At 49.2% G+C, this 14,228-nt stretch overlaps 1 protein-coding gene across 1 annotated transcript in view; it reads right to left on the minus strand.

The window, feature by feature from the left end:
* Positions 1-14,228, minus strand: part of BRWD1 (bromodomain and WD repeat domain containing 1) — a 2,503,800-nt gene that overhangs the window by 1,747,102 nt on the left and 742,470 nt on the right. The window contains exon 18 of the mRNA XM_086935423.1: positions 7,112-7,297. Coding sequence (XP_086791549.1) covers positions 7,112-7,297 — 186 coding nt within the window. The remainder of the gene's footprint in view (positions 1-7,111; positions 7,298-14,228) is intronic.

Raw genomic sequence — 14,228 nt, forward strand, 5'->3', positions numbered from 1 at the left:
TTTATTACACACCTACACTAAAACTACTTTGTGTATTGATATAGCAGGGCTAGGGACTATACCAAACAACATAAATTAAAAATAGGTAAGTTAGCACATAAAAAACAAATTGGCCGCTATGGGGGAGCCAAGCCATCTACCAAGAACATGAAATGAAAGTGAATACCCAATTAAGACTACTACCGAAGGATCTTTAGGACTGGAGAAGCACGGAACCACCACAGTTAAGTGACTAGGAGACCCTAGGCACCTGTATGCAGAGGTGATACTCCGGATCTGTGTCCATAGAAGAACATAGAGAAGTAACGGTTGGAGTTTTACAGAATCAGGACCCTTCCAAGGGATCCACAGAAAACACGTTAGAACCAGGAAAGTTGGAGAGCACCCTCACACGTGGATACCCAGAGGAGCTGGATACCTAAAACAGGGAGCCCGGGTGAATAGGAGTCAAAGGCTGTTGGAATGGCCCATTGAAGTCAATGAGGAACCTCGGCTGTCCAGCTGCTACAGTGACCCCTGGACCAGGTTAGTGGAACCAAGGGGTGGATTCTGGACGAGGTGTATATGTGGAGAGAGGAGACCGAGTCAAAGCCACCCAGAGTTGCACAGGAGGTGCAGGTGCACAATGCCAACCCCTTTAAGTAGCACTTCAATTTAGTACGGAGACCAAGAAGATTCAGCTGTGGAGTCCAGGCGAAGCTGTTTGAGCACAAGAGCCGTCAAACAGCTGTCTCACCATGGTAGACTAATTGCAAGGGAGTCAGTGACTGGTGCAGTCGAAATTACAGACTTGCAAACCAGCACGGTCTGGGGGTCTCACCCATGGCAGGTCGGACACAGCCAGCCCTCAGCAAGCAGTAGAGCCAGCAGGAATCAATGACCCCACAAGGAACCACTGGCAGCAGGCACAGGGAGTCGCAGGGAGACCTCAGCAGCAGACAGAAGATGCAGTCCCCAGTCACAGGAGATTCAGTGAAGACATTGCTTTTGAAGCTGTGTGATGCTCAAGGCTGGGGTTTCCTGGTGCTCGAAGATCTTTGGATTGGAGAGTCAACAAGCCTTGGCAACAGCAAACAGACGAGGTGGACTGGGACACAGTTCAGGTAGCTTCATGATGGATTACAGCCTTCAAAGTTGCTGGGAAGACTGGAGAGCCACCAAACCACCACCTGTGTTGCAAAGACTGAAGTGTCTGTGGGAGAGCAGGATCTACACGCCGTTCGGCATCGATGAGGTGCCTGTGGTTGCAGGGTAGGGACTCCTTCACTCAAAGTGAGATTCCTTTTTGCTTGATGCACTCAGAGCTCTTGTGACTCAGTAGGATGCACACCCACAGATGTAGCAAGATGATTGCAAAGCACGGAGACAAAGTTGCAAGAGTCTTCCTACCAGGAGCAATCTTGTCTAGAGTCTGGTACAGCCCAACAGCACAGTCCAGAGTCCAGGAGCAGAAGAGTCTTGTGGTGGATCCTGAAAAGAAGACTTGCAACAAAATTCTTGTCCAGACAAAGCTAGAGTCTCAACCCCAGGGGTTCCCTTAAGTAACCAAGAAGGGTGTTGGACAGTTTCTGCATTGACCCACCTATCGGGGGGGTCAGGGACGCTACTCAGGTGGACTGACAAGTCAGATGCTCCCAGGGGTCTTTGCTTATCTTGTTTCCAAGATAGCAGAATCAAGTGGCTACCTGGTACACCTCTGGGCACCTCCCTGGGGAAGAAGCTGGACTGGACTCCCCCCTGTCCTTTGTGGTTTCGTGCTAGAGAGGGTGCCAAGGGCTCCTGGACTGGGGCAAATCTGTTTATGCATGGAGGGCACCATACGTGACCTTCAATGCAGTCTGGTGGTGCTCTGAAGCACCCCCCACCCTACATAATTCTAAAGGAGAGAGTAATATTTGCTGCAAGGAGGAACATGGCAGCCGTGAGCTAGGTGGCAGCCGGCACCAGCAATGGGGTGGGGCGGGTGGTGGTAGGTGAGCAGCATTCACTAGGGAACTCCTAACGCTGTCAGATACATACTGGGGTCGAAATGCTGGCTGAATGGATGTCGATGTGCACAGCTGGTGTGGAGTCGGTTGATTCCAGGGCAACGAGAAGCAGGGTTTTGGAGTCGCCGTGGAGAGAGGCATCCTGGAAGCTTCAGCGCTGCAGGGAGGCTGGCTTAAGGTCCGGTGGCAGAGGCAGCACAAGTCGAAGCTCCTCGCAGTCCCACGAGGCAGAGTGTAGCAGCTGCTCCTGCTCTCTGGGAGATTTGAGGAGGGGAGAGCATGGTGAGAGTAAGCCACACTAAGGAAGGGTCGGTTCCATTACTTGCCTATAGAGAAAGGTATTTCAATAGCAGGTGAGGCTGGAGACAAACCCTCTAGGTATACCCTAAAAACTAGGAATATTGGGGACGCAACTAGATTGTTCAAAAAGCAGCAAATCTGTTTTACTTCAAATTTTTTTTTTTTATATTCCCCAAATGGCCAGCCCATTAGGCATTTTAATGCTAACTAAGAAAGGGATGGTTTACCAGAACAGGATTAGAAGGGAGGGGTGGAGTGAGGGGGGTGGTGATGGTGCACGGGTGGGGAGCAGTGGGTTCAAAATTAAAAATAAAAAGTCCTCTGTATCACTCAGTCAGAAATGATAATAACAGTCAGCAATAGAGCAGGAGGTGGGAACCAGAGTGGGGGTATGAAGGCTAACATAGATATTCTTAAATGGAATGTGAATGGTCGAGGTTAAGATCTAGGCAGAGGGTGGTGTTGAGGCATTTGGAAGAAAGCCAGGCACATATAATGGTGCTTCAGGAGAAGCGCCTGGTGCCAAGTGAGAGCAAGCAATTATACCATACGGATGGTTGGATCCAGAACTTCGTAGCCTCAGACCAAGTACAATGTTGCAAGGAAGTAGCAATTTTAATCAGAAAAGGTGCCAGAATTGAGCTTAAGTTCTCAAGCATGGACAGCTTCGGTAGATGGGTCTAAGCTGGCATGAAATGGGCGGATTTAGAATTTATTTGTGTAGGTTTTTATGACCCCAATGAGGATGATCCACAGCATTTTGTAGATCTGGAACGAAGGTTAGTTGAGACTTCGGTACCACGGATTTTGGGTGTGGATTTCAATACTTTGTTAGATCCCATTTTGGATCGTTCCACACGAAGGGATTGTGCTCCGGTGCCTAGAACAAGACGTGCCCTGAAAAACTTGATGAAGGAGTTAGGGCTTGTGGATGTTTGGAGACATTTGAGAGGTTAGTCGAGAGGCTATACCTATCATAGCAATAAATATTGCCACTATTCTAGATTAGATAACTTTTTAGTCGAAAGAGGCTTTGTGGCAAACATTAAAAATATCATTCACCATCCAGCCCACATTTCGGACCATTCAACTGTTACTATGACACTACAGGTCCCAGGGAAAAAGCCCATTATAAGGTGGACACTAACATGTGCTCTCCTCTTAGATGAGAAGGTGGTACTTGTGTTAGAAAAGGCCACATCAGAATACGTTATGTCTAATGAAGGCTCTGCTACCCCTGGAGCAGAGTGGGATGCTTTTAAAGCATATATACAGCAAGTATTAAAAAGTCTTGGATGCTCAAAGAGAAGTAAAGATATGGTAGAACTAGCTGGAATGGTAAGAAAAGTGGGATTTTTGAGGCCTCCATATAAAACTCAATTGAGGGAGAAGATAGGGAGGGGTTAGGAAGAAGATTAGAAGCGGTGCAATTAAACTATAAAATCAAACTGGATTCCAAGTGTAAGGCAAGGTGGCAGGCAGGAAACATGATGCAGTTTGAATATGGGGAAAAAAACAGGAGTTACCGGCTTGGAAGGCCAGGGTAGAAAGAACAGGAACACTATTAAAGAACTGAGGGGGCCATTAGGCGAAGTAATCGATAACTGGGAAGGAATGCAGAACCACATTGTCACCCTTTTCTCCCTGCTTTATAGTGAAGATACATTTCCTGATCTCCGTCCGCTTAAAGACTGGCTGGGAGCAGTTGGCCTCCCTGTACAGACTAGAGAAGGGAAAGAAAGCATGGAAGCACAGATCACTCAGGACAATATCAGAGTGGCTATGACCAGAGTTAAGATTGTGAAGGCTGCTGGGTTTGATGCCATCCCCTCAAAGGTTTATAAGTTGCTAATAGAGGAAGTCCTACCAGTTTGGGAGAACTTGTTCAACTTGGTGTTAATGGGAATGGCCCAGGTCCAAGAATCGTGGAAAGAGGGCACTATGGTCCTGATCCGAAAACCATCTAAAGACCCTGCAAAGGCTGAATCGAACAGCCCGATATCCCTGCTTAATGCAGACTATAAAATCTCTGTCAGCATTTTGGCAGGGAGATTGGCTAAACTGGTTCCCCAGCTTACACATCTGGACATGAAATTGTTTGTTTTAGGGAAGCAGATTCATGAACTGACTCAGCAATTGATAGGATGCATAGATTTGGCTACAGTGCATTCAATTCCCTTGGCGGTAGTTACACTGGATGTGCTGAGGCCTTTGACTGTGTCTGCTGGGCCTATTTGTGGAAAGTTTTAGCGGCTGTGGACTTTGGCCCTTATTTTTTAACACTGAAAGCCTTAAATGAACAGTCAATAGCTAGGATCCTTCTTGATGGCTTCCTCACAAGAAGATTCCCGATCTCCAGGGGTACACGGCAGGGCTGCCCTATCTCGCCACTGTTGTTTGATATTTATATTGAACCACTTGCGCAGATATTGTGACGGGATGGTTGGGTTATTGCTTTCAGTTCAGGCACCTAAAAAAATAAAGTTGCATTATATGCGGACGACCTTGTAATTTATACTACGGATCCAATTGTAACTGTCCCCAGGGTGGAAACACTGGTGAAAGACTTTGTGCATTATTTACCAAATAACCACCGCAGACTGGAGTAATATCCTGGAATGTTCCAGATTGGAAGGGAACTGTACAGGACGAACATAGATACCTTGGGATCAGGATCATCAAACCACTGGAGGAATTAAACTGACATCTCTTTAATTGTACCCTCTGACATTTCCTAAATCTATGATTGATAAGATACAGAGGAAATTAGTTTGTTTTGTCTGGGTATCTAAGGGAGCCCTGCCAGCCTGGAAGAAATTGAGGCGCAAGCTAGAGAAGGGAGGATTGGCCCTTCCAGGCTATACTGTGCAGCTTTTCCGTTTAAGAGCTGTAGAATCCTCTTTGGTAGACCAGGGTTTTTAGCATGGGGTGGTTTGTTGGAAAAAATGGTGAAGGAGTGGGGCTCTAAAGGTTTTCTTTATAAGTTTGTGCCAAGAAAATTCTTTAAAAAAGTTATGTTGCGGATCCTAAACACAGCACTTACTCTTTGGTTGAGGGTAAGGAAGATACTTGGAATGGGCTATTTCTCGACCTTCTCCCCAAATCTAGGACTCACCAGGCACACTGGAGTGTCTTCAAGATTGGTTAAGTCTCCCACTCAGGAGGGGGGGATTTGAAGTGAGGGGAGATCTCCTGACGATACAGGGTATGGTGCCCTGGGAAGTGCCCTCTCAAAATTCAAGTATCAGAGATTATCATCCTGGGTGGTGACCAACAGGCAAGAGACTGGTGGGAGGTGGGAATTTGAATTAAAACTCCAGAATGAGGGCACAAGAAAGAAGGAAGTTGCCGATTGGTACTGGACTTTGTTGGGAACCGAAGATAAGACTATCACCGTCTCCATTAGAAACAGGGTTTGCCTGTTTTAAGCCTCTGTAACCACAATAGTAGTCTTCCCTCTCTGTCTTTGAGGGTTTTCTGGGAGAAGATGCAGCAACTTTTACAGTCCTTGACTGTGTGATCAGGACAGAGGCAATAAATAAAATGTTTATGAGGGTCATCAATTTGTACTCTCTTTTTGCCACAGGTGGTACATGACCTGAATAATCCCTTCTTTGAATATTCTGACATAGTCAGAAATTCCAAGGGTAATATCCGAAAAGTAATTATCTGACCTGATAGGAAGTTTCCTGATATTAGTAGAATTGAAGAATAAACTGAGCTGAGTTCAGGGAGACTCCCATCACACGAGGTGTGGAAGAAAATCTGAGGGACTCGGCCTCTGTGGGGGAGGTTCTTGAGGGTGAAATCGCCCGATTGGTTATAGATTAAGTTTAGTCCTTTTTTTAAAGAACATAGATAGGCTATTAAATTCAGCGTCTGGTGCCATTAGTCTATGATGTTAAACGTACTGCTTAATTATAGAACAGAAGGACTCCCACCTCAACGATAGGGAATGATTCAAGCAAGTGAAACTGTGAAAGATCCAAAACTGGAGAAGGACGGGTTTCCATTTTTGAAAATGCGAAACTACATGAATAGACATGGGAAGAATAAAAATGGGTCTGCAACAAAAAACTGTGCCTAGTAAAGGGATTTACAAAGTTCAACAATGCTCTCTGGTCAAACGGAAAATGCTAAGTGGCATGGCTCGTGCAGGGCAATGAAAGTGCTACAACACAGCAGGATTTACAGAAGGAGCACTATTTGCCCCATGCAGCCTTTGAGAAAGGGATTAAATGTATTTTTTTATTGTAAAAAATTATTTTAACATTACAATTAACAGCGTTCCAAAATCACAGTGGACCGGATTATGAAGGATAAAGTTCATAAGAGACAGACTAATACATAAGCATTTGGTTAAGCAAACACATGTGCATTCGTACAAAGTGTTAATTATATAGTTTGCATCAGATGAGCTAATGTGCATGGCTGAATAGTGGAAAGTGAGGCAAGTGATGATTTGGAACCTGAAAGGGAGGGATACAGCTACTTTGGACAAAAGAAAGACATTTGAGCTGGCAGAGAACTTTATACCCAATATGAATCTTCTGTCCTGCTTTCTTCTATCACTAATTTAAGGATGCAAAATTAGCTGTCCGTCCTGACATTAGTGGAAGGAGTCGGGAGTCAGGACAACGGGTGGTCGTTAAGGGACAGGGAGAGCTTTCTGTGCTCTACCAATGAAGAGCAGAGGAGCTTAACTGCTACATAAAAGCTACAATACAATTATGTATTTTAGGATTATGTCTAGACACAAAAACAGGTGTATGAGGGAGCAATCTCTTCTCAGTCACAAAGCAAAGAAACAAGTATTATCATACCACGTAGACTTAATCCATCTTGGTTTGATGGTCCAGTTGCAAAAGTACGTTGCTCTATCCCCGGTCTTTGGTCTTGTTCATGAAGCAATTGTCTTATCATACCATCCAAAATACTGGGTTCGTTATTGTGTTCATCCTGGTCATTTGTTTGCTGTCCAATCACTTGTTCAACAACTTCTCCATCACCTAATGTTTTATAAAGATCAAGAGAAACATGAACTTAATAGTTAAGTGGTATTTCTGCAAGGGTAATTCTACCATGTTTTGTTCAAGGTATACTCTCTCATACCAATATTGGACTCCTTTATCTAGTGAACTGTAGTTATTTACATCAATAGTGCAGCAGAAACAGTGGTAACAAGTACCAATTACTGTACAGGGGCATATGCCTCAGCACTGAAAAAAGGTACACAGAGAACATGTACAGATAACCCGCTCATACAATAGAAAAGAAAACAAGTTAGTTACCTGTAACTTTGGTTCTCCAGTATTGGAAACTTTCATAGATTCCCATGTTTGTATCATTCCCAGTCGTTGGAATGGGAGTCCCCGGTATACATAAAATAGCCATAGAAACCATTACTAAAACAGAACCTAGGCCTAGTCCCATTCCTGTTGTGCAACCTATCCACCTCTTTTTGTTTGTAAAAGACACCAAAATAAAAGACCAAACAATCAGCTTAGCCTCACCCCTTAGAACGCTCCTGATAAAAGCTCGGAACCTCAGATTTTCGTAGCCGTTGTGTAACCAACCAGTGAAAATAGAAGAGGCAGAGCTTGCTCCGGGGAGGTGGGTGGGTCGCATGGGAATCTATGAAAGTTTCCAATACTGGAGAACCAAAATTACAGGTAAGTAACTTGTTTTCTTACTCCAGTATTGGAACTTTCATAGATTCCCATGCTTGTATCAGAGTAGCTAGCAGTTATCAGCACATTGCATAAGTTACTTACCTTCGGTAATGATATATCTGTAAGAAACAGTAGTTAGTGTTAGATTCCTTACCTTAGAATATCCCCAGACGTCAGACTGGATCCCGAAAGTTTTGCGAGCAGTACCCCTGCGCGTCAGTAGGCGTCGTCTGCGGCTCCGGGCCCGTCGTCGTGATCGCCAGCACTTAAATGCCGCCCACGCGCGCCGACGTCAGTACTTGTACATAGCTTTCTGCGCCAGGAACGCAGAGCCATGCCAGAGACCAACACTGTTCCCATGAAACTAGGGCCCTCAAAGGGAGATACCTTAACCCTAGATATCGGCACACAGAACGGGGAGGATGGGCGGTAAGGAATCTAACACTAACTACTGTTTCTTACAGATATATTGTTACCGAAGGTAAGTAACTTGTGCATCTGAAAGAAACAGGTTAGTGTTAGATTCCTTACCTTAGAATAGATACCCCAGCAATACCAACCATGGAGGTGGGTCTGCGAACCAAGATCACACCAGAAAGTCCCGGCGAACGGAACGGCCGAAAAAGCCATCTCTCCGGACTTGGCTGTCCAGGCAGAGTGTAGCAAACGTGTGCAGCGAAGCCCACGTAGCTGCCTGACATATGTCCTGCAAAGGGACTCCCCGACCCAGGGCAGTAGTAGCCGCCGTGGCCCGAGTGTAATGGGCCCTCAGCCCAACAGGAGGATCCTTTTACACCAAGGAGTAACAGATCTTGATGCACAACACGACCCACCAAGAGATGGTCCGCTTGTGCCCGTCTCTTCTTAGTGCTCACGTAACCAACAAAGAGCTGGTTGTCCACCCGGAACTGGCGTGTGCGGTCTAGATAAAAAGAGAGCACACATTTTGGGTCCAGATGGTGGAGCCTCTCTTCCTCTTTCGAGGGATGCGGAAAGAAGGTGGGCAAGGTGATGGACTGCCCGATATGAAAGGCTGTAACCACCTTGGGCAGGAAAGAAGGACGAGTTCTCAAGACAACTTTGTCCAGATGGACAGAGAGGAAAGGAGGTTTAGAAGATAGAGCCTGGAGCTCACTCTCTCTCCTGGCTGAGGTGATGGCAACCAGAAATGCAGTCTTAAGAGTCAGAAAACGAAGACGGGAATTGTGAAGTGGCTCGAAAGGATCGCACATCAAATTGGTAAGAACAAGGTTCAAGTCCCACTGAGGCACCACGAAAGGAACAGGAGGAAACATGTGTGTGATGCTTTCAAGAAACTATTTACAACAGGGGACTTGAAAAGAGAAGGCTGATCAGGAAGCCTCAAGAAGGCTGAAATGGCAGAGAGGTAGACTTTGATAGTGCCCAGAGCAGAGCCCTGCTGGGCAAGAGAAAGAAGAAAGAGGAGAACCTCTGAAAGGGAGGCAGAAAGTGGATCCACAGCCTTTGCTGTGAATCATGCCACAAATTTGTTCCACCTGCAGGTGTATACCAATTTTGTGGAGGGACACCTGGATGCCAGAATCACATCACAGACTTCAGGAGGCAAGTCAATTAGCCTCAAATGTCGCCGCTCAATCTCCACGGATGTAGGTGGAGACTGGACAGGTTCGAGTGGAGGACCGTCCCCTGCTGCTGCGCCAGAAGGTCCTCCTGAAGAGGCAGACAAAATGGGGGACCGACTGACATGCCGAGTAGCTCGGGATACCAGTATCTTCGTGCCCAATCCAGAGCCACAAGGATGACTTGGGCCCGGTTGCGCCGGATCTTCTTCAGCACTCTGGGCAGAAGTGGTATAGGCGGAAAGGCATACAACAGACCGCAGCTCCACTAGTGATGTAAAGCATCTCCGAGCGAGTGCCGCCTTGGAAATTCCAACGCGCAGAACTGATGGCATTGCGCGTTCTCTTCTGTGGCGAATAGATCTAACCAAGGCTCTCCCCACTGCTGAAAGAGGTCATGCGCCACACGTCAGAGTTCAGACGCCATTTGTGATCCATCATGCACCGGCAGCTAAATTCGTCCGCGTTCAGGGAACCTGGCAGGTGTTGTACCGCCAGGGTGTTGTCCGTGAACACCTGCACTACACTCGCCAGACAGAGGGAAGGAATGCTTTCAGTGCAAGCAGGATCGCCCGCAGCTCCAGAAGTTTGATCTGGAGCCGGGATTCCGCCGGAGACCAGAGGCCTCTGATCTCTGCCTCTCCCATGTGGCCCCACCCAGCCCCGGAGAGACGCATCCGTCACAAATACGTGCTCTGGTACGCATCCGTCACAACTACGTGCTCTGGTTTAGGTAGGGAGAGGGATCTGCCGCTGACCCAATCGTGGTCCGTGAGCCACCACTGCAACTGTCTCGCAGTGCCCTTCGAGATCCGGACGTGGTTGGACAGGTTGCCCTGATGCTGGTCCCATTGAAACTTCAGGTCCCACTGCAGAGCCCGCATCAGACACCTGGCGTGATGCACCAGAAGGATGCTGGAGGCCATCAGCTCCAGAAACCGCAGCGTCAACCTGACAGACTCAGGATAAAGGCTGAAAGATCGGAATCAGAGCCTGAATATCCCGAACCTGCTGTTCGGGAGGATAAACCCGAAACTGAGCCGAATCCAGAACCGCTCCGATGAAAAGGAGCTTCTGAGAGGGGCACAGGTGTGACTTTGGCACATTGATGGAGAACCCCAGCAGGTGCAGGAGGTCGGCCATAGTCTGGAGGTGGCTGACGACTGTCTGGGGTGAGCCCGCCTTCCAACAACCAGTCGTTGAGATAGGGTCAGACTGAGACACCTGATCTGCGCAGATGAGCTGCGACCACCGCCATCACTTTCGTGAACACCCGAGGGGCGCTGGTAAGGCCAAAGAGGAGCACAGCAAACTGAAAGTGCTCGTGGCCTACAGTGAACCGCAGGTAACGACAGTGGGCCGGCAGGACGGGGATATGGAAGTCCAACGCTACCATCCAGAGTAGCAACCACGTCCTACTTCTGGCCCAGGAACGCGCTCGACGGCCCCCTTGGCCAAGAGGGCCGTAACTTCCTCCTGCAGAGGTTGCAAGTGATCTCCCGACATGCGGTGGTACTGCGGGGGCATGTCTGGAGGGGTCGCCTCGAAGAAGAGGGAGTAGCCCCGTCGGACGATTTGCAGCACCTACCTGTCCGATGTGATGGTACGCCAGTGGAGGAGGTGATGGCGAACCCCGCCCCCCACTGGCGTCGAATGGGCCTGAAAGCTCGGACTAGGAGGACTTTGAGGCAGATGCTGCGGGGGCGGATGCGGACTGACCATGCCGTTGTCCACCGGCACTGCCACGGCGGTTACCACGTCCGCGACCGTGTTGAGGTTGGCTCGGTGGCCTGTGGCTAGCTGGACGTGTGGGGGCGCCCCTTCCTTGGCCACGAAAGGGGCGAAAGGCAGAAGTTTGCTGGCGTTGGCCTAGGCCCAAGGACTTGGCCGTAGCCCTGGAGTCCTTGAAATGCTCCTACGCACTGTCCGCCTTTTTGCCAAAGAGGCAACGGCCATCAAAAGGCATGTCCATAAGGGTGGCTTGGACATCCCCCAAAAAGTTGTCGGACCTCAGCCAGGCGTGGCGGTGAACAGCCACTGTTGTTGCAATTGCCCTACCCAGCGAGTCCGTGGTATCAAGTCCACACCGTCCCTCCACTAGGGCTTGGGTAAGCTTTGCCTGGACCTCCACGGGGCACTGCGGCAGCACTTCCGCAACTGTATCCCACAGAGAGTGGGTGTAACAGCCCAAAAGGCAGGCGGTGTTGACAGACCGCAACCCCAAAGTCAGGGAGGAGAACAGTTTCTTCACGAACTGATCGTACCTTTTGGATTCCTGATCCGGAGGAGCGTTCGGGAATGCGGTCTGGGATGTAGAGGCCTGGATCACCAGGCTCTCGGGGGTGGGGTGAACGGACAGGAAGCTGGGGTCACCCGGACCTGGGCGTGGCGTCGGGCCATGTTCCGATCTACAGGAAGGCCCATACAGGGCTTGGACCAGGGGCTCCCCAGAACATCAGTGAGGGCTTCGTTAAACGGAAGGAGAGGCTCTGAGGAGCTTGCCTGCGGTTTGAGCACCTCAGTGAGGAGGTTAGTCCTCACGGCAGTGACAGGGAGCTCAAGAGCCAAGGCCTTGGCTGCCCTAGTCAACACCACGCTGTAAGCAACCCCCTCCTCTGTAGCCACGGTAGGAGGGGAGACAAATCCAGTATGAGCGAATTGTCCAGACCACTGGCCTGCCAGAGCTCATCTGCCCAGTCCTGGCTCAACAGGCACTGCAATGCCAGAGGGTCCTCAGACCCCTCCCAGTTCTCCTCGTCATCCATCTCCTGATAGTCATGGAAAAATGATTGGGTCGGGTCGTCGGTGAATGGCTCACCGATCGGCGTCGCAGACGGCCCGGTCCGACGCCGGACCAGGGCTGGAACCGAGGTCGACGTCGTCAGTCGACACCTTTGGGGACGGCGCCAGCGGAGGGGTCGTAAGGTCGACTGGCGACATCCCGGATACAGGCCTGGATCCTTTGGAGCCCTGCGGCGTCGGGACCGGAGTCGTTGACGGAGCCGAAGCACCCGACTGAGCTGGTGCCAGAGATGCCGGCCCGCTAGGGCTCCCAGACAGACCCGCGGGGCCAAAAGGCGCCTCTGCAGGTTGCGACGAGGGAAGTGCGACCTCATGGCCATGAGAAAAGCACTAACCTCCTCCGGTGTCGCGTGCAGCCCAGGGACCAGTGGGTATGGAGCTAGACGTGGCACTTGCGGCTTGCCCGAACCCCCGTCCGCGTCGCGGGAGCGTCGGGGGGAGTCAGAAGAGCGATGCCGCTTCTTCAACTTCTTTTTCGAGTGCCTCGATTTACCTGAGGACTTGGAGCCTGAGAGTGGTGGTGACTCGTCGAGCGGCGATGACAGCGGCCCCGCGACAGGTCCCTCGACCTCCTCCTGGACCGGGACCTCGAGCGGCACTGGGCCGACTGCCGGAGCTCGAGTCGCTGACGGGACCGCTCCCGCCTAGCCTTCAAAATCAAGGCCCGGCAGTTGGGGCACGACTTGTCATCATGGTCGGCCCGAGACAGTAAAGGCACTGACGGAGGGGGGCGGTCACCGACATCAAGCGGTGACAATCCTCGCAAGGTTTAAACCCAGGCATCCCTTCCTGCACCAAGAATTGAAGATAGACTCGAGAAGTGATCCAAAATAGATCAAAAAGTTAGTCAAAAAATGACTAAGAGTACTGCTCTTCCCGGTTCTGCACTTGCTGGCGTGGAAAAAAGAAGAACTGGCGCCAGCGCGGAGCCGGAGACGACACCTACCGACGCGCAGGGGTACTGCTACGCAAAACTTTCCGGATCCAGTCTGACGCCAGTGGATATTCTAAGGTATGGAATCGAACATTAACCTGTTTCTTTCAGATTTTTGGAACCATGATCAATATCAAAGTAGGAACAAAGGCATATTATATACATAATTTCAATGGTCAATCACATACCTAGAAGAGTGCAAACACAAAAACCCATGAGGTTCACAAAATGTGCAAGAGCTAATAAAACAGTAACAAGAAAGGAGGGATGAAAGGGAAAGCTCACCACTATTGGAAGAGGTTCCTCAGGACTGCTTGGCCGACCGCTGTGTCACTCTGCATTGCAGAATCCAGATAGTAATGCCTTATAAACATATGGGTACTGCACCAGGTCGCTGCACGGCAGATCTCCTGGATAGGAACTCCAGCAAAGAGGGCGGTAAAAGAAGAAATCGCCCTCATGGAATGAGCACAGACTCAATACTGGATAGAACTGGTAATCCAACGAGCGATTCCTTGCTTGGAAAGGGAAAAACCCTTACGAGGATCGCTAAAAGACACAAACATGTGAGAATACTTTCTGAAGTCTTTAGTTGGTTGAAGATACAACTTTAAGAACCTCTGAATGTCCAGAGAGTGAAGTTCTTTCTCTGCCGGAGTAGCCGGATGAGGGAAAAAAAGTGTTAAGAATTACCGGCTCATTCAAATAAAAGTCCAAAGGAACTTTAGGTATGAATTTTGGGATAGTACATAGAATCACTGTTCCGTTTTTTAATTGGAGAACGGGTTCCTGAATGGTGAGAGCCTGCAATTCTCCCACACACCTAGCAGATGTCAAAGCTAGAAGAAGCGCTACCTTCCAGGAGAATAATTTCAAATCTTCATTGTGAATAGGTTCAAAAGGAGGCTTCATGAGCTGGGCAAGGATTAAG

Source organism: Lissotriton vulgaris, chromosome 8 (genome assembly GCF_964263255.1).
Source record: "Lissotriton vulgaris chromosome 8, aLisVul1.2, whole genome shotgun sequence".
NCBI lineage: Eukaryota > Metazoa > Chordata > Amphibia > Caudata > Salamandridae > Lissotriton > Lissotriton vulgaris.